Source organism: Thecamonas trahens (genome assembly GCF_000142905.1).
Source record: "Thecamonas trahens ATCC 50062 unplaced genomic scaffold supercont1.51, whole genome shotgun sequence".
Lineage (NCBI taxonomy): Eukaryota > Apusomonadida > Apusomonadidae > Thecamonas > Thecamonas trahens.
The window spans coordinates 108,272-132,380 of NW_013657629.1; the positions used below are offsets into that span (position 1 = coordinate 108,272).

At 64.6% G+C, this 24,109-nt stretch overlaps 11 protein-coding genes and 1 non-coding gene across 12 annotated transcripts; 7 read left to right on the top strand and 5 right to left on the bottom strand.

Moving 5' to 3' along the window:
* Positions 1-259: 259 nt before the first annotated feature.
* Positions 260-2,670, bottom strand: AMSG_09803 (cryptochrome photoreceptor). Its single transcript, XM_013898778.1, has one exon. It carries the CDS (start codon positions 2,496-2,498, stop codon positions 855-857), a length of 1,644 nt encoding a protein of 547 aa, XP_013754232.1. The 5' UTR covers positions 2,499-2,670; the 3' UTR covers positions 260-854.
* A 25-nt stretch (positions 2,671-2,695) lies between these two features.
* AMSG_20100 lies at positions 2,696-2,811 on the top strand. The gene has a single exon (XR_001290152.1). It is a non-coding gene; the product is annotated as a 5S ribosomal RNA (ribosomal RNA).
* Positions 2,812-3,042: 231 nt separating this feature from the next.
* AMSG_09804 (uncharacterized protein) lies at positions 3,043-4,774 on the top strand. Its single transcript, XM_013898779.1, has 2 exons — positions 3,043-3,611; positions 3,711-4,774. Exons 1-2 carry the CDS (start codon positions 3,359-3,361, stop codon positions 4,478-4,480), a joined length of 1,023 nt encoding a protein of 340 aa, XP_013754233.1. The 5' UTR covers positions 3,043-3,358; the 3' UTR covers positions 4,481-4,774.
* On the bottom strand, positions 4,496-7,900 carry AMSG_09805 (uncharacterized protein; the record flags this gene model as incomplete). Its single annotated transcript, XM_013898780.1, has 2 exons — positions 4,496-7,714; positions 7,802-7,900. The coding sequence occupies 2 exons, from the start codon at positions 7,898-7,900 to the stop codon at positions 4,496-4,498; spliced, it is 3,318 nt and encodes a 1,105-aa protein (XP_013754234.1).
* A 237-nt stretch (positions 7,901-8,137) lies between these two features.
* Positions 8,138-9,598, bottom strand: AMSG_09806 (galactokinase; the record flags this gene model as incomplete). The annotated part of the gene is made up of 1 exon (XM_013898781.1): positions 8,138-9,598. The coding sequence occupies one exon, from the start codon at positions 9,596-9,598 to the stop codon at positions 8,138-8,140; it is 1,461 nt and encodes a 486-aa protein (XP_013754235.1).
* A 236-nt stretch (positions 9,599-9,834) lies between these two features.
* Positions 9,835-10,517, bottom strand: AMSG_09807 (uncharacterized protein). The gene is made up of 2 exons (XM_013898782.1): positions 10,473-10,517; positions 9,835-10,319 (listed from the first exon to the last, which is right to left on the bottom strand). Exon 2 carries the CDS (start codon positions 10,306-10,308, stop codon positions 9,856-9,858), a length of 453 nt encoding a protein of 150 aa, XP_013754236.1. The 5' UTR covers positions 10,309-10,319; positions 10,473-10,517; the 3' UTR covers positions 9,835-9,855.
* A 266-nt stretch (positions 10,518-10,783) lies between these two features.
* Positions 10,784-11,609, top strand: AMSG_09808 (uncharacterized protein; the record flags this gene model as incomplete). Its single annotated transcript, XM_013898783.1, has 2 exons — positions 10,784-10,912; positions 11,067-11,609. 2 exons carry the CDS (start codon positions 10,784-10,786, stop codon positions 11,607-11,609), a joined length of 672 nt encoding a protein of 223 aa, XP_013754237.1.
* Positions 11,610-11,853: 244 nt separating this feature from the next.
* On the top strand, positions 11,854-12,925 carry AMSG_09809 (uncharacterized protein; the record flags this gene model as incomplete). The annotated part of the gene is made up of 2 exons (XM_013898784.1): positions 11,854-12,007; positions 12,133-12,925. 2 exons carry the CDS (start codon positions 11,854-11,856, stop codon positions 12,813-12,815), a joined length of 837 nt encoding a protein of 278 aa, XP_013754238.1. The 3' UTR covers positions 12,816-12,925.
* Positions 12,926-13,094: 169 nt separating this feature from the next.
* Positions 13,095-15,026, top strand: AMSG_09810 (drug/Metabolite transporter superfamily). The gene is made up of 2 exons (XM_013898785.1): positions 13,095-13,377; positions 13,648-15,026. The coding sequence occupies exons 1-2, from the start codon at positions 13,144-13,146 to the stop codon at positions 14,980-14,982; spliced, it is 1,569 nt and encodes a 522-aa protein (XP_013754239.1). The 5' UTR covers positions 13,095-13,143; the 3' UTR covers positions 14,983-15,026.
* Positions 15,027-15,426: 400 nt separating this feature from the next.
* On the top strand, positions 15,427-17,210 carry AMSG_09811 (uncharacterized protein; the record flags this gene model as incomplete). Its single annotated transcript, XM_013898786.1, has 2 exons — positions 15,427-15,519; positions 15,558-17,210. The coding sequence occupies 2 exons, from the start codon at positions 15,427-15,429 to the stop codon at positions 17,208-17,210; spliced, it is 1,746 nt and encodes a 581-aa protein (XP_013754240.1).
* A 249-nt stretch (positions 17,211-17,459) lies between these two features.
* AMSG_09812 (uncharacterized protein) lies at positions 17,460-19,397 on the top strand (the record flags this gene model as incomplete). The annotated part of the gene is made up of 2 exons (XM_013898787.1): positions 17,460-17,852; positions 17,997-19,397. The coding sequence occupies 2 exons, from the start codon at positions 17,460-17,462 to the stop codon at positions 19,395-19,397; spliced, it is 1,794 nt and encodes a 597-aa protein (XP_013754241.1).
* A 22-nt stretch (positions 19,398-19,419) lies between these two features.
* On the bottom strand, positions 19,420-23,308 carry AMSG_09813 (solute carrier family 35; the record flags this gene model as incomplete). The annotated part of the gene is made up of 3 exons (XM_013898788.1): positions 20,776-23,308; positions 20,435-20,576; positions 19,420-20,263 (listed from the first exon to the last, which is right to left on the bottom strand). Exons 1-3 carry the CDS (start codon positions 23,300-23,302, stop codon positions 19,420-19,422), a joined length of 3,513 nt encoding a protein of 1,170 aa, XP_013754242.1. The 5' UTR covers positions 23,303-23,308.
* Between the last annotated feature and the right edge of the window lie 801 nt (positions 23,309-24,109).

Sequence of the window (24,109 nt, forward strand, 5' to 3'; positions counted from 1 at the left end):
GTTCCAATCGAATGCTCAGCGCAAAGACTCGGATTCCCAGGCAACCGACTGCCTGTCGGCCCGGCCTTGTATATGGTGGTGACTTGCTCGCGCTGGCGGTCCTGGTCCAAAGCGCGGCAGCAATAGTGATGATTGAAACCGAGCGTCCATTACTCTCCCCGCATGAGGGAGGAAGGTGGAGATGGTGGTGCCCACGAAAAAACATGATCGCCCCTTTTCGCCATCCACCCCCTCCCCCTCATCTGTGCAAAGTAAAACACATCCTTCTTTCGCTAGTCACGTGAAAAAGGCCGACCTCGTCAGAAGACGTCGCTGATGTTACCAAGCTCGATATCAACGAGCGCGATGATGACGAGCGATGACGACGAGAGCGACGTTGAAGTGGAGACGGATGGCAGAGAGTGTTGACGTCGACGTCGCTGGCGGCTGGACGACAAGCGGAGCATCTGTCGAGTGCCACGACGGATCGAGTGCTGGCGCGACAGCCCGAGACGAGGTGGACGGCTTGGCTGTTGAAGCTTTCCGCGAGGCTGCCGACGCTTTCGACGCCACGGACTCTGACGACGATTGAACGGTAGGCAAAGACGGGAGCTTCCACGCAGGCTGTGATAGGCTGGGCTGCGGCCTGGCGGAGACAGTCGTGTCTCCACGTTGTCTGTTCAAGCATCGCGGGAGCTCGCCAACGAGGTAGCCGATGAGGACTCGGGTGAGAGCGCAATCGGTGGGTCGTCGGGAAGGGTCACCTCCCAATACTCGGTGGTGGTCTTGCCGATTGGTTGCGTCCGTACATTTGCAGCAAGTGTCTACCACAGCCATGTCCAACGTAAGACCTGCATTCGTACATTTCTCATCGCCTACGCCTTGGCACGCTTCCCTGCCGGCTCGCCTTCGGCTCCGCTGACCCGGCGCTTGCTCCCAACAGCCGCAGCACTGCTGCCTGCGTCGTTCCCCCCGGCAGCCGCGCTCGGATCGCCGCGGCGCTTGGCCGCGTAGGCAGCCTTCATCTTGGTAAGGTTCGCAGTCTTGGCTGCCGCATGGTCAACGATCGGCTCTGGATAGTCGCGCCCAAGGACCACGCCCGCGTCGGCGAGCACGTCCTCCGGTGCGTCGAACGGTGCCATGAGGTGCTTGTCTGGCAGACGGGCAAGCTCGGGAACCCAGCGGCGGACATAGGCGTGGGCAGACGCTCCATACTTGTTGCCAAAGCTGATCGGTGAGTACACCCGCCAGTACTGGTGGAAAAAGGCCGAGGCTGAGAGCCAGAGCCAGTTGCCGATGTTGAGGTAGTGGTCGGCGTCGAGAAGGAGCGAGTTGAACACTCCCGCACCGGCCTCCCAGCTCTGCCACAGGTAGCCGCGGGTGAGGAAACAGGCCACAAGGTGGCGCGCCAAGTGATGAACCCATCCTGTTGCCCGCAGCTGTCGCATCACTGCGTCGATGAGGGGGAAGCCGGTCCGGCCCTCGGCCCACGCCGCCACCTTGTCCGGCTCGTCATCCCACGGAATGATGCGGGAGAGCGGATTGGTGGCCATCGCCTCGTAGCCTGGCGTCCGGCTCCCAACCACTGTGTAAAACTCGCGCCACAGGACCTGGCCCACCAGCGAGACCGGCGGCTGACTCACACTCCGCTTGCTCTTCTCCTCCACCGCTCGCAGCTGCTCGTAAAACCGCCGCACAGAGAGCGTGCCAAATTTGAGATGTGCAGAAAGGCCCGTAGTAGATGGCGGCTCGGCGAATGGATTGGTCTTGGGCTTTTCAAACGTCACAACTCGGTCCACGTCCGCAAGGAACGCACGCATCCGCTCTTGCGCCTCGGCCTCACCGCCCGGAAACGCGCGCGAGCTGCCGTCGCCCTCGCTTCGCCCAGGAAACGCAGCCATACCCGGAACAGCAAACCGCTCAGTATCCTTTGCTACCGCGTCGACCGCAGCCTGAGGCAGCGGTGGCAGCTCTGTCGGCGCCTCAATCGGCGCCTGCGGCTGCCACCCGCGCTTGGCGATCAGCTTCCTCATCCCACCAAACGTCGTCGGTAGCGCGGCATCCGGCACACTCTCCCACACTTCCATCGGATAGATCAGGTTGGGCTCGCTCGTCTCCACCGCGAGCTTGTCATCGGCCGCCATCCGTGTCGCCTTGGCGTCGCGGATCTTGGCGTATGGTTCGTAGTCGGCCTCAAAGTGGAGCGAGTCGGCCCCGACCTCGCGCCACAGCGCCTGAAGTGTGTCCAGCGCTCCCTTCTCCGGCGTGCCCTTGATCACCAGCAGCTGCGAGCCGAGCGCCCGCAGCGACGAGTCCAGCGCCAACAGCGACTCCAGGAGGAAGACTAGCCGGGTGTCGCCGACGTACGCCCGGGTGAGCAGGTGCGGATCGAGGACAAAGACAGGAACCACCGCGGCTGCCGCATCCGCCGCCGCCGCCAGCGCCGGGTTGTCGTCCACCCGTAGCGCCTTGCGGAACCACACCATGGCCACCTGTCGCGAACCCATCCTTGCTGCCATTTGCTTCGGCTGCGTGACGTGTGGCCGCAACTCGTCGTCGGTGACTCCGCTGGAACCTCCGCCATGCTAGCAACAGATGTTGGCTGATGTGACATGTTTGTTCGGTCTGGGTGCTCCTGTCATTAAACCCATTTGGCGAGGGGACAATTTGGCAGTGGAACCAATAAAATGCTCAGCCGGACTCCCTGGGTTTGAATGCGTTCATCCTATGCTGAAAATACCCGATCCCGTCTCGCTCTCGGAAGTCAAGCAGCATGAGGCTTGGTTAGTACTGTGGTGGGGGACCACACGGGAATACCGAGTAACGCATTCTTTCTTCTTTTTGCCCAAACACACACCCTCCCTGTCTGCATCCCCCCCCCCCCACACACATACATCGTCGCACTTTGGGGGACAAATGATCTGAGCTTGGATCGGGTTGGTTAGTCTACGGGGAGCCTGTCGCCAAGTTGCGTGTTCGCTTGGCGATCTCGTTCACGATTTCCGACGGCCGGTCACTGGGACCAAACGGGGCGAAACCGTACTCGAGGAGGCGGAAGACAGTGGCGACGTGATCGGCCCTCCCATCACATCATGCATCTCACTCGGCTCAGCTGGGCCTAGCGGTGGTGCAGCGAATACGTCAAAGTGTGAGAGAGCGAGCGGGTGGTATGGTTCACGAATAGCCCACACACTCCGACAAATCGCCGTCTCCGCCAATTACCTTCCACACAACACGTGTCGTCAACTGTCCGCACGCGTCAAGCTATCGTCATCGATCGGGAACGCAAGGAAATTGGCTGACGCAGACAAAGCTCCTCGCGCACTCAGTGCTACTGAACCCCGTACATCTCTCTCTGCATCACCTTGCTCCCGCAGTTATGCTCGGAAGCCGCAGCAGGTTGCTCTACGCGGCGTCGACCGTTGTCCAACTCTGCTTCTCCTTCGCCTTCTCGCGACTTGCGGGCCGCGCCAACAATGCCGTCCGCTGTCGGCTCGCCACCCTCTCGGCCATGGCGACGTCTATTGCCGCCCTCGCCGCTCTCCTCCAAGCCGGGGACATCGGTATTATCGCAGTCCATGGGCGTCCGGTTGCCTGGTCTCGCTACGCCGACTATGCGCTTGCTACCCCATGTATGTTGCTAGGTGTGGTACAAGCGTCTCCCCTATCCAACCCTGCGCTTTTTTTCTCACTTTCACTCACCCCCCTTCACCCGCACTCCCCCAACACAGTGCTCCTCCATCAGCTCCAGCTTCTGGTAGACATGGGCAGCGACGACTGCGCACGTGGCATGCTCTTCCAGGTCCTTATCATTTGCGCCGGAATGGCCGGGGCAATGATCGATGACCTTCCGGTCTCGCTGGCCACCGCTGGCTTTGGCGTTGTTCTCTTTCTCGCCAACGCCGTGTCGCTGCGGTCAGCGTTTACCCGGCTCGAGACCAAGGCCCGAGTGCGGACCTTTGTGGGCCGCTTTGTGACGGCGACTCTGTGCATCTGGATGCTCTACCCGATGTGGTGGCTTGTTGTCCGACTCGAGCTCATCGCTGACGAGACGTCGGCGGTGTTCAACCTTGCGTTCGACGCGCTGTGCAAGGGCGGCTTTGGTCTCGTCCTCTGGGCCTTTGCCCACCGCAACCGGGACGCCATCGACCATCTCTCCACCGTAATCTCGCAGCCGACGCTGGATACTACGTCGCTCATCGAGCTTCATAGCGGGGCGAAGGCGCCTGCCGATAACGGTGCGTCTGTCGGGCTGACTGTCGACGTCGGCTTGCGGACGATGTCAGAGTCGTCGTCGTCGTCGTCGTCATCATCGTCATCATCGTCGTTGCTCATTTCGCAATCTGACTCTGATGATGATGCGACCGGAAAGGTAGTTACGGCCAAGCGAGTCTTGCGTCGGAAACGCCGAGAGAAGAACAGGTCACGGGCGATGTCGCGGACGTCAGCGCGTGTGGCGCCGGCGCGGTCGCCATCGCTGCCGCACATCATGGGCGTTTAATAGCCGCGAGTAGCCTCATGCCCTCGGACGAGCGGCGCGGGCACAGCCGACCACACGCCCGGCCCAGAGGGCAGCAGAGATCGGCGTCTGAGCCTCGAGCTCGATCAGATCAACACGCGCCGGGTTCTCCGGGGCGGTGGCAAGAATGTGGAGGCTGGTACCGGAAGCCTCGGCGCGAACTATGCGGTCGAGCGGGAGCTCCCAGTTCGGCGAGTCGTCTTCGATCGGCGCGGAGGCAGTAGCTTGGCTGCCATCACCAGCCTGATTGCAAGGATAAAGCTGCAGAGCATTCGGCGCGATGCGAGCAAATGCCAGCGGACGTGATGGGAGGGCGAGGCCGCGTGAGAGGCCACCGACAACGTCGCCGCGAAGAGCTGCGGTGAGGAGGACGTCGACATGGTGGGGCCCAACGCCAAGTGAGGCCCGGAGCTCGGCTGGGCTGAGCGAAGGCACCGCAAGGACGAGCCAGCGGAGGTACGTGAGGTCGCTCGAGGGGCAAGCCCGGGCGGCAGCAGCCATCAGCGGCGTCATGCCGGACTCGTGCGCCACATCGCCAAGCCAGAGGTCGGGTGTATGGAGCAGGAGTGCGTCCAGCAGCTCGGGCATGCTCTCGAGATCGGTGTGGAGAAGAGTGCAGCCGCCGACGCCACGCGAGACATCAAGCGTTGGCCGCTGCGCCGCTGCATACGCCACCTCGCTGCGCCCGCACATGATGATTGGCGTTTGGTCGCCGGCAATAGTGACGTTGACCTCGGCGCCGGCGGCGATGAGGGCGCACGCCGCAGCGGTGTTACCGGCCTTGACTGCGAGACTGAGCGGCGATGCGCTATCGTTGTTGATGGCGTCGACGTCAGCGCCAGCGTCGATAAGTACCGCAACAAGCGTAGTCGCCATCACGTCGCGCACGTGGCTTGCGGCGAGATGGAGCGGATGCGCGCCGCGCTCGTCGGCCGCAACTACCAGCGACGGCGGTGAGGCGGCGAGGATGCACTCCAAGACTCGTGCAGCATCGCCAGGAGCAGCGGCTGCAGGCGGAGCGCATGCTCGGTGGGCGGCATTTTGGCCGCGACTGTCAACCAGGCTGACGGTGGCCTGAGCGGCGAGGAGGGCGACGACACCGTCGAACCATGTGCGACTTGCAGCGAGCATGAGCGGTGTCTCCGAGCTGGCATTGGCATAGTCGACAGCGGCGGGACAGGCCGCCGTAAGGAGAAGCTCTACCACCGACGCGTTCCGCGATGCGACGGCGGCGTGGAGCGGGGTGTCGCCGCGGGTGTCGGGGGCAGCAACAAGGTCGCAGCAGGCGGCTGCTTCTGTTGAGAGGAGCTCTGCCACGGCGCCGGGCGAGCTGCGCGCGGCATGGAGGAGGGTGCGGCCCGAGGCATCGCGCCCGGTGAGCGGCCATCCCAGGCCGCGGAGCATAAAGCTGAGGGCAGCGACGTTGTCTGCCGCTGCGGCGCGATGGAGGAGATCGGTGGCTGCCGCGGTGCCGAGTGACTGCAGTGCAGGCTCGAGGACGGCCATGACCTCAGTGGGTGCATGGGCGGCGGCGACAGCGAGCGGCGAGACGGCGGCAGGCGAGAGGGTGTGGGCAGCGGCACCGGCAGCGAGGAGGACAGCTACAATGTCGGCTTTGCCACGGACAATGGCAGTGTGAAGCGCGGTGTACCCGGCAGTTGTGGCGGCGTTGATCGGCGCACCAGCGTCGATGAGGACCGCCACGGGTGCGGCGGTCGACGCCCACTGCGCGGCTGTGACGAGAACGGGCGATGCATAGCTTCCGTGTGTTGCATCGAGCGGCGCACAGAGGTCATCGACCAAAACCCGCATGACAGGCACGTGTTCTCCAGTGGCTGCCAGATGCAGCGCCGACGCTAGGACATCGGGGCCGATGTTACCGACACGGGCGAGGAAGCGGGCGACGTCGACCCGCCCGCGGCGGGCGGCAAGCTCAAACGCGGTGTGGCCGGCGTCATCCGTGGCAGCCACCGCAGCTGGTGAGAGTTCGACAAGCACTCGGACAGTCTCGAGATGGCCACCCTCAGCTGCTAGATGCAGCGCTGCGGCAATGCGCTCAGGATCGGCACCGCTCTTGACAAGGAGCGCCACCACTTCGGTGTGCCCCGAGCGGGCCGCGGCTTCGACGGCGCTGGGCGCGTCGCCGGACAAGCGGTCAAAGGTGCCGTCACATTGACGAGCGCCAGCTTTGAGCAACTCGCGGACGATGCCAAGGTGGCCGGCCTTGGCGGCGCCTGTGAGCGGCGGAGATTGCGGCGGCGCGTTGACATCGGCACCGGCCGCAACAAGCGCGGAGACGACCCGGGTGCGGCCGCGGGCGGCAGCTAGAGAGAGCGGCGTCGAGTCGGTGGCGGTCGTCAGCGCGTCAACTGGCGCGCCGGCAGCCAGAAGCGCGCGCACCGCATCGAGATTCCCAAGCAGGGCTGCAGTGTGGAGCGGGGAGGTGCCGGCAACAGCACGGGTGTCGACGCGGGCGCCGGCGGCAAGAAGCGCAGACGCCACATCAAGGTTATTCTCCTTGACGGCGTGATGGAGCGGGGTGAACCCGTCGTGTGAGCGGGCATCGAGGGCAGCACCGCTGGCGATGAGCACTTCGGCGACCGCCAGTGCGCCGGTCCGCGCCGCGAGATGCAGCGGGGTGCGCCCGCTCTTGCTTTGCGCGTTGATGTCGGCGGCCGAGTGGCCAACGATGACCTTGGCCACTTTCGCATGGCTTCGCAGCGCAGTGACATGCAGCGGCGTCCATTCGCGGTCGTTGACAACCTTGGGCGACGCCGCTAGCTTGTTCAGCAAGTGCTCTGTTGCGCTCACATGCCCGCACCACACCGCGGCGTGGAGCACCCGCCCACCGCAGTCATGAACCCGCGCGTCGATGTCGAACTCGAGGTGCTTGCCAAGGATCGCTAGCATGCCGACGTTGCCCGAGGCGGCAGCGAGGGAGAAGAGCTCGCCCACCTTTTCGCCAACCGAGCGGAGATTAGCAGCTAGATTGGCGTGGCCCATGCCCGCCAACAGAGCCTGCGCCGCCGCACACCGTCCGCCCATCACCGCCACACGCAGCGGCGACGCATTGTCGTTTCGGACCTGATACGGGTTCGCCGATGTCTTCTCCAGCAAGTACGTGATGACCTCACCATGATCGCCAGCTGCAGCCACATGCAGCGGTGACGCGCCGTCGGGCGGTGCCCGCTCATTGACGTCCATGGCGACAAACTCCTGTCCCGTCACAGACAAGCGGCTGCGGCTTTCACCGCCACCACCACTGGGCCGCCGCTCTGGCCCCACCTCGCCTCGCCCACGCACCCTATCGCCCTCCAACATCCGAGCCACTCGCCGGACGTCTCCACGTGCACATGCCTCATGCAGCGGTGTCCGCGACCGGCGTGACGGGATGCCTCCCATGGCTACAGTGAGGTCTTTGCTGTTCACTGTGTGCGAGAAAGAGAGTGTGTGTGGGGGGGCGGACTGCGGCTGAGCCGAAGCCAGGCAAGCGTGGGCTGTGTTGGGTTGGCGTGGGGGGTGCTCGGTGGGAGTCAACGAAAAATTGCAACCCTCTGGTTTTTCGGGTCGGCAGAGAGCGTGCGTCTGCAGGTCTGCATGTCCTTGCAGCGTCGGTATGCTTCTTCACAACTTAATAACTCAAAACTCGATGACGCACGCCCCGCTCCCCGGTGCAGATGCAAACAGCACGTTTGCTGCCGCGGCCTCGTCGGCGCTCATCCCGTAGTGGCTCTGGGCGAGATGCTCTAGGAAGCTGTCCAGCTGCGAGTGGGCCACAAGCGAGACGGTGCAGCCACCCCAGCCAGCGCCGGTCAACCGCGCGCCGAGCGCTCCAGCGGCGCGCGACGAGGCGACAAGCGCATCAAGCTCGGCGCATGAGCAATCGAACAGCTGTGCGCACGATGCATGCGACGCGTCCATGATGCGTCCGAGCTCGGCAAGCGCGTCGTCGGCTCCCGAGGCGCAAACGGCGCGGAAGTGAGCCACTCGTCGCGCCTCTGAGTACACATGGGTGGCGCGGGCGTGGAGCGCGAGTCGCGGCTCGTCGGCTGGCACGCCAGCGAGCGCGCCGTTGGCAGCGTAGCCAGCAACTACCTCGGCGGCAGAGAGGTCCAGCATGGCCGCCACCTCGGCAATCGAGTAGAGCTTGTCCTTGACCAGCGCGTCATCGACAGCCTGCTCTGCTCCAGCCAGGTCAAGCCCGGCGGCGGCGGCGGCGGCGGCGAGGGTGCGGCAGGCGTCCGGCTCGGCCACGGCGTGGTGGGCAGCCAGGATCCGGGCCGCGAGCCGGGTCTCGACCACGCGCAAGTTGTACTGCGAGTAATACTTGTTGGCAGCGACCTGCGAGTGGGCAACAACAAAGACAGCATCGGGCGGGAGCGCCACAGGCGTGCCGCGGACCGGATCAAACTCGATGTACAGCGCCGAGCCCGCCCGAGCCATCATCGAAATGGCCTGGTCCATCCCGCCGCCCTCGACTCCTGTGTACCGCTCTGCGCCCGCAGCCATACTAGCAAACTCTGCCGGGCTGTACTTGGTCGAGCACCCAAAACCCGCGGCGGCCGCCAGCATCGACGCGCAGACCAGAGCCGACGACGACGAGAGGCCCGAGCCGGGCGGAACCTTGCCGTCGATCATGACATTGAGCGCGACGCCAAGCGGCTCCTCATCCCGGCTTCCTTCTGCCACCGCGTCAAGCACGCCCTTGTACCCGGCAAACACGTAGTTTGCCCAAGAGTGCGCGCCCTTGTCCAGCACGGCATCATCAAGCCCGCCGTGAGCGAGCTCCGCCGGCGGATACCTGTCGCCATCGATGTTGGCCACCGAGAAGACGAAGCCCTGCCGCGGCTCACCCGCATCACCACCGTCACTTTGTCCAAGCCCGTACGCCACCCGCACGTCATGCGCTAGCGCCATCGGCAGAACGCCGTAGCCAGAGTAGTCGATGTGCTCACCGATGAGGTTGACCCGTCCGGGCGCAGAGGCCACACCGCTCGGCACAGCCCCGAACGCTGCCTCGTACGCAGCACACAGTGCCACCTCACGTTCCTCGTTGGGCGGGTAGCGCGCAGCCATGTGCGGGATGGTTGCCGAGGCCATGGGTGTGGTTGTGGAGGTGGGGGGGGGAGAGATAGAGAGAGACGTGCGGGAGGGGGGGAGGGCTCGGCACCTGCCGGCCGCAGGAAGAGGTACTAGGCAGTGATCGCAGCCTTGGCAGGCCGCGAGGCCGTCGGTTCAGAATCGCAGGCTGCTTTACCTGCTGTTGTTCGATGTTCAGTGTACCGTTGGCTGCAGGAGTCAGGCCGGCAAAGCCCCGAGCTGCGGTGAGGAAGCCGAGGAGCGTAAGCGAGCTGCGGCTAGGCCAGGACGGCGAGGACCGCGGCGAGGATGGCGAGGCGAACGACGTGGTACAGGCCATCGATGAAGATGAGGCCCTTGGGCCGCGACGCAAAGAGGTACGTAACCGAGAGCGAGAAAAAGGCAAAGTAAGTGCCGAGGATGGCGCCGGCCTTGGCAGCCTCCACCGGATCGGCCTGGACCGAAGCCGGGAGGATGACCTTCAGAGCGGCAGCAGAGAGGATCGAAGTGAGCATGGCCACTGCATACGGCAGAATCGGGTGGCCGTCAGCCATGACCTCTTCCATCTTGCGCCCTGGGAACGAGAGGTTGAACCACATGTTGCCAAACAGCAGCGGCGAGTACCACAGTCCGCCGAGCATAAACGCCGTCACAGACGCTCCCAGCACCGCACTATCCGACGCCGCATCAACCACAGTCGCCACATCCAGAAGCTTAGCCAGGTCTGCCATGATGGCTTTCTCTGCCGCCCATCGCCCTCACCGAGCCGCCGAACCGCACAGGAGTGAGTGTGCCGAAAAAAGGTAAGCAGTGAGGGAAGTGGGCGGGGGGGGGGGGATGGGCAGCGGGAGAAAGCAGAGGCACAGGTGTGTACATGCGTGTGTGGGTACCGTACCTTGAGAGGGGGAGGGGAGGGAGGTAGGGGAGGAGGGGGAGATGAGTGTGGTACGTTTGGCTGGGTCTGGGTCTCTCTTTCTCCCTCCCCGCTTGGTAGAGACACCTCGCCTGCGTCGCCGTGCGGGGTGGAGACCGTTTGGAAGGCGAGCGGCGGAAAAAGGTCGTGGTTTCGGCCGACTTTGGGCGGTGCCAAAGGCTTGTTTTTAGACTGGCCCGGCGCCATACGGCTCACCAGCACCAGCCAAGGGGCGTGTACTTGGCTCGCTCAAACTGCACTGCGGCAGAGCAGAGTGGAGTATCAGGCTGGCTATGAGCTCGCGGGTGATGATGCTGGTGGTCCTGGTAGTGGTGGCTCTGGTGGCGCTGGGGGCGTGCTCAAGCGCCTCAGCCGCTACCCTTCGACTTGCCAACATCGGCTACTCTCGCGGCGATGACGTCGTAGCTCCCGCACCGCCATACACAAACGGAGTAGGTGGTGCTACAGAGAGGGGGAGGGGTGTGGTGTGCGGGGTGCGGGGCAGGGGGGGGCGGGGGGCGGTGAAGGCTGGCTGCCCCGTGATGGACTCACGCAGGGCGCGGGCGACTGTTGCAGTTCCGTGGCCTCGGCGCCATGGCTGCGGGCCGCAACGAGCGCGCTTGTGGCTCGGGCAACACACCGGCGATTGATCTTTATAGGGCGCGAGTTGCTCGGCTGCCGGACGATGCTGACGCTAAGGTCTTTGACGCAGCCGTCGTCTGGTTCGAGGTTGCCGAGTGCGAGGCTAGCGGCTCGGTCCGGGCCGTCATGGCGCTTGCCAACGGGCCGCAGAGCGATCCCGACTATGCCAACCGCACCGATCTGGCTGTCGTTGGTACCGCCGGCGATGTTATACCGGCAGCATGCGGCTCGGGCGCCAACGGCAACATCACCTTTACGCTGCCGTCCGACACACTGCTCGGCCCGTACACGCTCCAAATCGAGTACACCTACACGCCGCCCACCTCCACCAACGGCACTGCCCCGCCACCGACCGTCATCATCCAGTGTGCCGATGTGACGGTGGACAAGTTCAAGTCTGCTGCATCCGCCCTCGCGCCCTCCGTCTCGGCCACTCTTCTCCTTGCCCTCACCCTTGCCATCACCCTATCGATCTAGCCGCACCTCGCGTACCCCATCCCCCATCCACTGCCCAATAGCATAATCCAGCTCTGAGCCTCACTTTCTTCAAATCGTGCGAACTGACAAGCCCTCTAGACACAGCAGCAGCCGTGGCGGGGCGAGGCGACTCTGTCTGGCTTCGATCCCTCCGCTCTCTCTCCCTCTCCCCTCTCCCTCACCTCGCCCGATCCTTCCTCCCTCACCTCTCTCTCTATTCCCTCACCCCCGCCCGCATCTTGCCATGCCACTGATTACCATGTGCGGGCGACCAGTGACGGGCAAGAGCCGACGTGCGGCCGAGATGGCGGCGTATCTTGCCGAAGCCGTGCCCGACGTCCGGGTGGTCACCGTCTCGGCCGAGTCCTTGGGCCTCGACAAGGCCGCGTGCTACGCAGGTAAGGGGAAAGAGGGGGGGGGGGGAGGAGGGGGAAAGGCAGGGGGAGGACGTGACTCATGACGGTGGTGTGGCGCTTGGTATTGGGTGTGTGGACGGGCATGCGGGCGGGTTGTGTGTGGACAGAGCCGAGCGCAGAGAAGACGCTGCGAGCTGAGTTCAAGGCGGCGGTGGAGAGGGAGATCGGGCCGGGCGTGGTGGTCATCTGTGACTCGCTTAACTATATCAAGGGCTTTCGGTACGAGCTGTACTGTGATGCCAAGGCGCAGCGGACGCCTAGCTGTGTGGTGTGGTGCGACACGGCCGATGAGCTTGCAGAGGGCTGGAACGATGACGCTGGGCTAGCCGGCGCCCCCAGGTACTCGCATGAGCTCTTCGACGACCTCTGGATGCGGTTCGAAGAGCCGAACGGTCGCAAGCGGTGGGATAAGCCTCTGTTTGTTGTCGGCCCGGACGACGAGCTCCCGGCCGCAGCCATCACCGCCTGGCTCCTCGAGTCCAAGCCGGTCAAGCCGAACGAGTCGACCCAGTCGGCGCCGCGGGCCGCCTCGTCGTTTGTCACTGCCCTAGATGGCCTCACCCGCTCAGTCGTCGACGCTGTGTTGGCCTGGGCGGCAGCTGGTGGCCTTCCGGGAGATCCGATCCTCCTCGACGGCGGCGTCCGCATCATCCTCAAGCGCAAAGTCACTCCGGCCGAGATCCGCCGCGCCCGCAAGCAGTACCTCAAGCTCGCCGGCATGACTCCGCCACCGGCCGACGCCATCATCGCTTCGTTTGCCGACTTTCTCGCCTCAACCATCAACGGATGATGATGCCAACACCAGAGCCCTACAAGCGGCCGTGTTGGATCGCAGCGAGAACTCGATCAAGAACACAACCGTGCATCATCTCCCCCCTGACCGATAGAAGAGCACGAAGAGCACTCGATGGCCCGGGGGGGGGGGGTGGGGGAGGTGAGGTGAGGCGAGGGAGCAGACAGGTGAATGAGAGCAACATTGCACGCATGCACAACAAGCGGCGGTCAAGTGCCAGCAGCAGCCAGCAGCCGCCGCCGTCGCTGGGTGAGCAGCACCGACATCGACTCCTCTCGACAGGGCAGGGTATTGAGAGCTAGCTAGCTATCGAGCGAGCGAGCGAATGGAGCGAACGAGCAGCGCATACCGCACAGCATCGAGAGCGGAGAAGGGACTTGCGCTGCGGAATAGACAGCAGAGTGATGGTGGTGGTGGTGGCGAGCGGGAGGACCAACGTGGCCGGCCTGCTCCCCTCCCGCCAGCACTCCTTGGCCTCTGCTGCGTAGCTCTTGTACTCTTTGGTGCTGCAGACCGAATCTCCTTCAAGCTCATGGCAGATGCAATGCCCCACTATGTGGTACGACCTGGTGGGTGAAGGGGAAGGGGAGGGGGGGAAGGAGGAGGGAGGGGGGGGGGGCGGTGACCCGGCGGGGGATGGCAAAGACCATCCGCACGCGCAGGTGCTGGCTTGTTGTCTCCGAGGGCGATGGTGGGCAGCGATGGGCAGAAAGGCAGAGACAATGGCTCACTGGCATGGGTGATGGGTTGTGTATGTGTATGTGTGTGTGTATGTATGTGTGTATGTGTGTATGTGTGTGTGTGTGTATGTGTGTGAGTGGTCCGACAGTACTTTCTCCATCAGCTGACCATGCTCGTCTACATTGCTGCTTTCTTCACCCCGGTCATCCTCGGTGGTGAGCTCCGGGCGGTGAGCTGGCCGCTGTTGCGCAAGTTTGCCGTCATGGGCGGCATCGACTGCTGCTGTACGCTCATCGTCATTATGGCTGCCCCGCACGTGGCTGGACCGGTGCAAATCCTGCTGATGCAGGGCGTGCTGCCGGCTACCCTCCTCGCCACACGCATTGCCTTTGGTCGTCGCTATCTCTGGGTCCACTACCTCGGCGCAGCCATCATTGTCATCGGCATTCTATTTTCCATCCTCGACCCATCGACCGACGATCACGCGGCCAGGTCGGGCTCGAAGCCGTCGTCGGCGTCGAACGAGCCGCAGAGCCACAGGATGGCTATTGTGTGGGGCCTATTCTTCTTCTCGTTCAACATTCCCGCCGCCATCTCGTCAGTGTACAAGGAGTGGGTGTTCAAGACGTCCGAGACGGAGATCTCCATCAACCTCCTCAACGCCTGGGTCTCGTTCTTCCAGTTCTTCTTTGGCCTTCTCTTTGTGCCTGTGGTGGCGCCGCTGGAGGACACGGCGTTTAGCGACATTCCGGCCAACTTTGGCGACGGCGCCGTCTGCCTCTTTGCCCATCGCGAGAACCGATCGGGCGACTACTGCGCGGGCTACACCACCATCGTTGTCTTTCTCTGCCTCTTTTGCAACGTGGCGTGGAACGTGTTCATCCTGCTCATCATCAAGAATGCCACGGCAAGCCTCATGTTTGTGGCCAACACGCTCACCATTCCGCTGGCCAATCTCGGCTTTGCCGTCCCGTTTGTGGTCGCCGGCGGGCCGACGCCGCGGTCGCGCATCACGTGGGAGGGCATCATGGCGCTGGTAGTCACGCTTGCCGGCCTCGCGGTGTACCAGACCAAGGCCGAGCCCGAAGACGAGGCCACTGCGCCGTCGCCGCCGCCGCCCAAGGACCACGTCAACACGCCGCTGCTCGCTCCGTCGGCGTCGCCGCTTCCGCTGCCGCCGGCATTGGGCGGCTCGATCAACGCGTCGTCGACCGCGCCACGCGCCATTGGCTTTGGCGGCACCCCGTCGCCGAGCGCAAACATTATCGCCTCGCCGCTCCTGGTCCCGTCGCCGTCGGGCCACACCCGGACTTCCTCCTCGGTCGTCGCCCGCTCGTTTGGCACGCGCTTTGGCGGCGCTTCCTTCACGGGCCTCCGCATGGCCTCTACGCCGACCTCGGGCCACATCGGCGTTACTGGTGCAACGCCCGGCTCGCCCGGCGACGCTGTCTGGCGGCCTGGCCGCACCTACTCGCAGTTCTAGTCCATCCACAGCCGTACACCTGTAATACCCGTCCTGAGAATCTCGCCAACTATGAGCAACCTCACTACCTTCACACCTCCCCCTCTCCCTCCTTTTTTTTCTCTATTTTTTTCCCCCGCCCCTCCAGCCGGGGCTCGTGCCCAGAAAAAAGCGGCACCGCTTGCCACAGGCACGGGCACAACCTCCGCCACCCTTCCCGGACCCGGACGACCCCCCCCTCCCCCCTCCACCCCTGTCACCCTCTCCACACCGACAGCGACTCGCACTCGCACCACAGGTCACTTGTCTAGCACGTACCCATCCGTGTGGAGGAGACAGGCATGCAGGCCATGCATGTCTACCTCCACATTGTCTGTGGCTATGCGGCGTCAGGCAAGACGGCCGTCATTGCTGCCGCACGAGGCAAGCAGCATGCGGGGGATGGTGGAGGTGCGGGTGGCGAAGATGGTGCTGGTGGCGGACGAGCTGGTGCTGGTGGCGGACGAGCTGGTGCTGGTGGCGGACGAGCTGGTGCTGGTGGCGGGCAAGTTGGTGCTGGTGGCGGAGGGCGGAGACTGGGCGGAGGGCTGACACAGGACGGACATCCGACGGCAGTCGACTCGCGACGCGCTCCTTCGGCTTCGGATCGCCCCGAGGCCGACATTCTCCTCGCGCCGCCGCCAGAAGCCCATCAGTCGGCCCCGCCGCGGACGGTGCACGATGCTGTGCTAGATGCGCTGCTGGGGGCGCTCAAGGCTGCGGCGGGTGAAAGTGAGTCCGAGTCGGCCTCTGACGCCGGCTGGTCCTCGTCGCTCTCGCGGTTTGCCACAGAGAGGTCCACCCGCCGCTGGCGGGAGGACTCGAGCTCGGGCTCGAGTTCGCCGCAGTCGCCGTCGGGCTCGGGCTCTAGCGCCGCACCGTCGTCGGTTCGTGGCGCACTGGGGATACTTCCATCGGCGAGTGACTGCCGCCGCGATGGCATGTCGCCCGTTCTTGGCTCTTTTGTGTATGCCAGCCCAGCCGATAGCTCGGACTTTCGCCATGTCTGGCTCGAGTGGACTGGCGTGGTCCCGCCCGAGCTCCGCGCCCGGCTCCTCCGCCTTCCCCTTACCATGCCGCATCTTGTGGCGTCGATGACGGTCGAGCTCATCGCTGTCGTCGACCTCGTCGAGCTGGCGTACGTCTACGTCCGCGGCGCCGATGACCACGAGGAAGGTAGTAGTGCTTTGACGCGCCGCAGCCCGCTGGCCGGCTATGGCGTTTCGACGACGCAGGACCCACAGCTTGCCGACGTACTGGCTCTGGTCGCTGTGGCTGACACAGTGGTGGTGACCAAGAGCGACGTGCTTGGCGCCCAGAACCCGGCGCAGGGCCTTGTTGGCGTTGTGCAGGAGCTCCGCGGTAGTCCGGCATCACTCTTCACCTTGGTGCCTGTGCCAGGTGGCGGCCACGGCCAGCTAGTCCCGTTCGACGGCGACGCCGCAGGGCCGCCACCGCTGGTTCCATACCTCGCCTTCCGCGAGTTTAACTCGAACGTCGTAGCGCTCCGCTTCCGCCTCCCGCCGCTGCCCGAGGCGGCTCACGGCAAAGCACCGCCGTCACCATCGGACGCTCGCCGCCGCGGGCGGGTTGTCATCACCGCGCGGTTCACCCGGTGGCTCCGCGCTGCAACCACCCGCGCGCCTGAGCCCAGCTCCTCCGCTCCGCCGCAGATATTCTCGGTCACAGCCCTCGTCGCTTCAACCGCGCTTCCTGGCTCGGCCTGGCTAGTCGTGGCCCAGGGCGAGGAGGTTGTCCGCATCACCGAGGTCGCCTTTGCCGACGGCGCCTGGGACGCACTCCGGATCGGCGGCACCCAGATCGGCGGCGTCGTGGTCGTCCGCGGCTGGCATTGTACCTCAGCCGGCCTGCAAGAGGCATGGCGTGCCACCCGTGATGACGACTCTCAGCCACTCCTTGAGCTGTACGTCGTCTCCGACGTTGGCTCCTTGCAGATCCTCGCCGACCTTGGCGTCTACCTCGCCATGGCCGCCACCGCCGCCGTCCTCATCGCGCCGCGCAAGGTCATCGGTTTGCTTGGCCCCACCGCGTCGGCCAGCCTCGCCTCGGTTGAAGCCTCACTCCCGCTTCTCTCCACCCTTATCGACAAGCCTGGTGCTGCTCTCTTTGCCCTCCTCCTCACCATTCTCCTTTTCCACCTCATCTCCATCGTCGCAGAAGTCCTCATCCAGCGCCGTCGTGCCACATGAGATGGACTTACCGTGTCCGATCCAAGCGCCGGACACCCCAGCAAAGCCCACACATTGTATGGCTCCCGTCTCTCTCTCTCTCTCCCCCCCACCCCTTCCCCTCCCAAAGCTGTTGCCAAGCCGCCCAGCCGGGCAACCAGCCACCGAGCAACCGGCCAAACTGCCACCGTCCCCGTCACCCGCCCCCCCCCCCCCCCCCTCCCCCCCCCACACAGACACACACCACACCACCCTACTCCACCGACGTCCATGGTCAAGCTGGGCACAGCACGTGCCAGACGGGACGAGGCAGATGGAGCAGTGGACGTGCTCGTCTCCCACCTGGCTGCCGGGTTGGCCTCGGCTGCCTTTGCCGACATGGAGCTCTCCTCTCGCCTGGGTGACATCGGTGACGTCCTCACTCCGCTCTTTGTCCCCTCCATCGCACCCATCCGCCCGACTGCCACCATCGCCACGACCGCCACCACGGCCAGTACCGGCACTACTGCTGCCGCCACGAATGCTGCCGTTGCTGCCGTCTCGGGTGATGTCAATCAAGAGTCGGCGGCGGCGGCGGCGCGGGCGGTCATGCTGGCCAGGGCCATTCCCGTTCATGCCGTCATTCTGGCCATGCGATCGCCAGTGGTGGCGCAGGCGCTGAAAGTGCATCAGAGAGTGCTGACGGGCGAGGCGGGTGAGGGGATGGGCGAGGGCGAGGGGATGGCTATGGGCGAGTGGAACTCGAGAACAAGCGGTGATGATGGTGGCGCGGGCCAGGCTGTGGTGGTTGATAGCTTGCCTGGCAAGGGACGGCGGCTGCGGATGCGGATTACGGGCGTGCCGCCTGATGTGCTCCGGGCGGTGGTGGAGTACGTGTACACGGGAGAGTGCGAGCTCGAGAACGAGGGCTACTCGGAGCTGCAGCGTCTCGGCCAGCTCGCGCATGCGGCGCAGCTGCTGGGCATGGATCATTTGCTGGGCGAGTGCCTGAGAGACTTGGCTGTGGCGCAGCTGACAGTGGCCGACGCCATCTGTCTTCACGGCCTCATTGTGACGCTGCCGGCGAAGCTGGTCGACGCCATTTCCTTCCACTGGAAGAGCTTCATGCGGCGGCACTACGAGGATTTCATTCGGATGGCGGCCAACGGCGAGATTCACACCGGCTACGAGCCCGAGCGTGCCGACATGCACGTACGCATCCGGACGGGCGATGTCATTGCGCTGCTCTCGGCCTTGCCGCAGGACGGCGGGACTGCAGCGGAGCAGGTCGTTCGCACCGCCTGCCACCTGTACATCGAGACCAACGCGTACGCTGTCCTCATGTCGCCGCACTTTCTGCGCTCGTCGGTCGACTCGCTGAGAGTCGTCCTCACCTCGCGCACCTTGCAGGTCAAGGAGAAGCTTCTCTTTCAGGCTGTGCTCCAGTGGATCCTCATCGACCCCGCCAGCCGCGAGGCCGAGTGCACCGAGCTTATGACCCACATCAATCTTGACAAGGTCCCGTCGCGTCTCCTGCTCGAGGCCAAGCGCCAGGGCTTTGAGTTTCCAGACAAGGCGTACAAAGCTGCGCTGGTCAAGCACCACCGATCGCGGCACGTCCGCGACGTAGCATACCGCTACAACCCACGGCTCACCGCCATCAACATGCACTCGACCAAGCGGCCGGGCAAGGACCTCCGGGCGCTGCGCGGTGGCGTCCGGTCGCATCGCAACGCCCGCGATGTAATTTCTGCCTCCAGCTCGTCGAGCTCCCTAGAGGAGCTCGCTCGGTTCCAGCAGACAGTGCTCAACTCGCTCAAGCCCAGCGAAGCGCGGGCAAACCGGGCTACGACGGCCGGCGCCGGCGACGACGGGGAATCATCTTCGGCGGCGCCGCTCTCGCTCTCACGGTCGAATTCATTCGACAACACGTCGATCGCTAGTTCGACCGCGTCGCAGCAGCCGTCGCCCAACCATCCGCTACTCCGTGGGGCGGGTTCGTCGCTCTCGCGCGCCTGGCGGCAGAACTCGTATGTCTCGCTCGTCAAGCGGGTCCGCAAACAGAACCACGTCCGTGCCCGCGGGACACGGCCCAGCGGTCTCGGCGGCGGCGGCGGCGGCGGCAGCGGCGAGACCACCGTGCGCCACACTCCACAGCCGCCGCCCGGACGGAGCCTTGGCCGCTCCGTCTCGGCCCGGCGGGTCCGCACGCGCGCGCCGCCGAGTTGACCAAGTCCCGGCTTCCGCTCGCTCACACCGGCTCGTCGCGGCTGGCAAGCGCGCGGATGCGGCCGACGAGCTGAGATGCCGTCGCCCTTGGTGCCGACGTGGTCGAGTGCCCGCCGGCCTTGGTGCCGCTCGACTTGGCGTAGGTGTTGACGGCGATGCCGGCAACGATGAGCATGCCCGAGAGCGCAAAGCCGGGCGAAAAGGTGTTCTCGGAGAAGAGGAGGAACGAGAGGGTGACAGTGATGATCTTGCGGGTGGTGGTGATGAGGACGGTAGTCACGCCACCGTAGGCGCGGACGAGGCGCATGTAAAAGGTGACGCCGCCAAAGGTGGAGGAGCCAAAGGCAATCAGCCGCAGCAGCAGCATCGGCGACGCGACCAGCTCACGCACGGCCGGGCCAAGCTCGCCAGACATGGCTGCCAGCGCTGCAAGGACCGAGGCGCCAATGATGTTGGTAAAGAGCATGGTCTCGTACGTGCCGCGGCGGAGGCGGCCCATGACGCACTCCTGCAGGTTGGGCACAATCGAGTCGAGGACGATCGATCCGACAACTAGCGCCAGGCCGCCGTAGAACTGGCTCTGCGGGAGCTGAACAGCAGCAGCCTTGGCCTGCGAGCGTGAGGTGAGGGTGAAGCCGACCAGGCCAGCGCAGAGCAGCAGAGCCGCGGCATACTGTCCGCGATTGTACTCTTTGCCCAGCATGACCGAGCCGACGATCATGGTCGGAATGAGCTTGCCCGATCGGACCGAGACTTTGAGCGGGAACGAGACATACTGCAGCGAGAGGTTTGCCGATGCCATCGACGCCAGCATGGCCACTGAGAGCACCGCATACGCCCCAAGCGCCCGCACTCGGAGCGATCGCCTGACCGATGCCCAAGTCTCCGGCTGCTCGGCACGGCGCTCACCACCTGCAGTGGCTGCGGGCGCCCATCCGGACCCTCCACTGGCTGATGATTCCGCAGATGGAAGTGATGTTGACAGCCGCTGAGCAGCCGATCGGTTCAAAGCCGTTGGCGAGGCAGATCGGAGCGACGAGAGGTGGAGGGTGACGGCCGAGCCGAGGGCAACCGCAGCAAACTCAACAAAGGTCAGGGTGAGGCCATGGTGGAAGCCGTCGACTTTGACTACCTGCTCCTGGAGCCAGTCATGGAGGACAAAGAAGGTGAAGAGTCCTGCTGCAGATGCCACCAATCGCATGTGCCTCACAAGTCGAGTGAGTCTGGGTGGGGGTGGGGTGAGGAGGGTGACCAGTGGCCGGCAGCCGTGGATGCGTCCCGGGATCAGGCGGAGGGGGTGGGGGGGTCAGGTGGGCAAGCAAGGCGGACAAGGTGCGGGGGCTGCTCTGGTTCACTCAAGTCCACTACGCATGAGCACGCCGATAGGCGATCTGCTGGTACATCGAGGCTAGGATGCGGATGTTGGTACCCTGGAGCGGCGAGATGGTGTGGAGGATGCGTGCGGACCACTCGCGCTGACCCGCGGCAGTCTTGGACGCCTTCTCGACCTTGATGGCGTGTGCGGTGTTGGTGAGGCGGGTGACGGGCCACGGGAAGCGGGCGAGGACATCAAAGTGCGGCGGCCGGACGAGAGCCATGCCCTTTTGCGAGATGCCGAGGAGGACGGTGTCGACAGCGGTGCCTCCGTACTCGTTGCTTCCGCCGGACGCCTCGTACAGCTGAAAGTACTCGACGCCGAACGAGTTGAGCTTGAGGATCTCCTCGAGATACAGCTTCTCGACATAAGTGGCGTTGCCAAGATCGCCGAGCTCGCGCCACTTTGCGCGGATCCGCTTCTCCCACTCTGAGTCGGTGTACTGGACGCGGAGGTAGTGCGGGATGTACGTCCTCTCGATACCTTGCGCAACAAGGTAGCCCTTGGTCGTTGTCGGGTCCGGCGGCAGCTCGTCGTCGTCCTCTGATCCGCCGCCAAACACGTCGCCATCCGAGCCGTCGATCTCTGTCTCGGGCGGAAAGTATGAGCCAAAGTCGGCGAGGAAGCGGTAGGCCGCAAAGAGTACGGCCTGGTCCTCAGTGACAGTGTATGTGCCGTCGAGCACGTACTGCCGGAACTGAAGGTAGTATAGATGGCGCGCGCGCGCGTCCTTGGACTTGGCCAACTCGCGCTCGTTGAGGACAATGACCCGGAGCTTGTACACAAGCGTCGAGCCGACGTGAACGTGTTCGTCCATGACCAGCTTGGATGGGTTGAGCCACCGGTCGGCGTCGGCGGTCGAGTCGCAGAGGCCCAGCCAGCGGCGATCATGAACCCGCAGCAGTTCCGCGTACGAGTTCATGAGCTCGCCCACCGTCGCAGTCTCGTCGATGGTGATGAGCCTGCCCTTGTCGCCGGGCCACCCGGACCGGATCCGCAGCGTCATGGTCGTCGGCTCGCGGGTGAGCTGTGCGTCGGCCCGTAGCGGGAGCGCTCCGCTTGCGGCGTATGCCGCATATGCCTGCAGCGCGTTCGCAACTGCGCTCGCCTGCGCAGCAGACGGCAGCATCATCCGCAGCCCACCGGCAGTCACCACTGTTGGTGAAGCACTGTCGACTGTAGCCACCGCGCCCGCAAGCTCGGCCTTGAACGACGCTATCCGGACTTGGCTCCGCCCCTCGGCGTCGGCGTATAGCACAATGCCGCGCGGGCAGACGCCGATCGCCTGCGCGCCGTCGACCGCCTGTGTCAGCACGTACAGCTGGACGCCGTAGTCGGGTAGGCCAGCAGCATACTCGCAGTAGTTCATCTCAGCCATGACCTTGATTGTGCCTGAGATGAGCGCAGCAGCTTCAAAGATCGCGGCCTCCACCTTTTTGCGCGCCTTCTTCTTCTTGGGCACATGCTCTGCCGGCAGCACTGTCGCCAGATTGTCAGCAAGCAAGCCAGCGCGGTGCTTGGCGGCATCGTAGCCCGAGTACTCGGAGACAAAGGAGAAGGCGGCAAGGCGGATGGCCTGGTCGAGCGTTGTCGGCCACTTGGACGCCAAGACTCGTGCGCGGACTTCGGCGTACTGCAACGAGACGGCAGTCGGGTCTGTCGACGCGCCCACGTTCTGCGAAAAGTAGCGGACGCGGATTTGGAGGAACGACGCCGACGTGATGCCCTGCGCCAGGCACGGCTCGTCGCGATCGATCCACTGGAACTCGCCCACGTCGAGCCCGTCCTCGCCGTCCTCCACCAGCGCAATGTCGAAGAGCTGCGTCTCGAGGAGGTCAATCTTACGCGCGTACATGTCCATCAGCTCTTGCCCGGTCGTGTACTCGTTGACTCGGAGCTTGGATTTGGCCTCGCCATCGACCTGCGCAATGGTGACAATGACCGACTCGGTCGGTTCCGGTCTGTCCTCTGGCTCGTCCGCCGCTGGTGCTGCCGCCCGCTCAGCCGCCCTGGCCTCTAGCGCTGCCCGCTCCGCCGCCGCCCGCGCTGCCTCCTCCTCTGCCGTCGGCTCCGGCACCAGTGTGGTGTCTGCATGCGACGACGACGACAATGACCCGCCATCTTTGGCCGCCTCCCCGGAACCCGACCTTGATCCTTCCGCCGCGACGCCCATCGCTGCCGCTGCCGGAGCAGCCGAGCTGTCGGCCTTGGCAGCAATAGCCGCCGCAGGCGCAGCAGCAGGCGCAGCAGCAGGCTCTCCGTCATCATGCGAGCTATGGTGGTCATCGCGGCGCTTGCGGATGACTCTCTTCTTGCGCACCACCTTGCGCTTCGCCTTGACATGACCAGCCGCCTCTGCTTCTGCTTCTGTCGATGCCTCTGCCGATGCCCCCGCCGAGGCCGAGCTATGGCCGTCGGCTTTGTTGGTCGCCGACGACTTCTTCCTCACCCGCTTCACCACCCGCTTGCGGACAACCTTCTTGCGGACAACCTTGCGCACGCGCTTCTTCTTGGGCTCTTCGTCCGCCATGGTGCTGCTGCGAGGTGAAGTGGCTAGCACTCTCACCGAATGGGGTGTCTTGCCACCTGTCTGGTCGAGGGTCGAGGGTCGACGGGGGGGGGTGGGAGTGGGGGGGCGGGGGGCGGAGGAGGGGTAGTGGGAGTGGGGGGGGGAGAAGGGGGGGGAGTGGGGAGTGTGTGGCTCCTTTTTTTTTTGGTACATGTTTTATCGGCAGCTGATGAGGGTGAGGAGGGGAGGGGAGGGGAGGGGAAGGGGGGAAGATGGGCCGAGGGGACCTCGTGTATGTAATGTGGGTGGATGGGTGGATGGTGGGTGGGTGGATGGGGTGGATCGGTCGCGTCGAGAGAGGGAGGGAGGGAGGCAGGCGAGGAGGAGAACCGGAGAGGAGGAGGAGGAGGAGGAGGAGGAGGAGGGAGGAAGGGAAACTACTCCTCAACAAAGTTGCCGTTGTTGATCCACTCGCCAACCAGCGGGACAACGCGGGTCATGGACTTGTCCGGGCCGTAAACCACGGTGGGAACGCCCGACTCTTGGCTCCACTCGCGCATCATGTCGAGAGCCTTGAGGTAGTTGGGCCCGCCGCGACGGAAGAAGACGCGGTAGTTGCAGGCCTTGAGCTTGTCCTCAAACTCGCGGAGAGCGTGGACAATGCCACGGGCAGCCTTGGCGCAGTCGGAGAAGTTGGCGACAGCGCCGACGATGACGAGGGCGCGGGTCTCACCGTCCGGGTTGCGGGTGGCAAGGTCAAGAACCGACTTGGCGTAGAGGTACGTCTGTTCGGCGTTGGGGCCGCCCGAGTACTCGCCGTAGTTGCCC

Bases quoted from the DNA above. Each gene is read 5' to 3' on its own strand.
- AMSG_09810 (XM_013898785.1), top strand. From the start codon at position 13,144: ATGGAGCGAACGAGCAGCGCATACCGCACAGCATCGAGAGCGGAGAAG. The intron at 13,378-13,647 runs GTACGACCTGGT...GTGGTCCGACAG, and splicing joins ATGCAATGCCCCACTATGTG to TACTTTCTCCATCAGCTGAC.
- AMSG_09804 (XM_013898779.1), top strand. From the start codon at position 3,359: ATGCTCGGAAGCCGCAGCAGGTTGCTCTACGCGGCGTCGACCGTTGTC. The intron at 3,612-3,710 runs GTATGTTGCTAG...CCCCCAACACAG, and splicing joins CTATGCGCTTGCTACCCCAT to TGCTCCTCCATCAGCTCCAG.
- AMSG_09803 (XM_013898778.1), bottom strand. From the start codon at position 2,498: ATGGCAGCAAGGATGGGTTCGCGACAGGTGGCCATGGTGTGGTTCCGC.
- AMSG_09807 (XM_013898782.1), bottom strand. From the start codon at position 10,308: ATGGCAGACCTGGCTAAGCTTCTGGATGTGGCGACTGTGGTTGATGCG.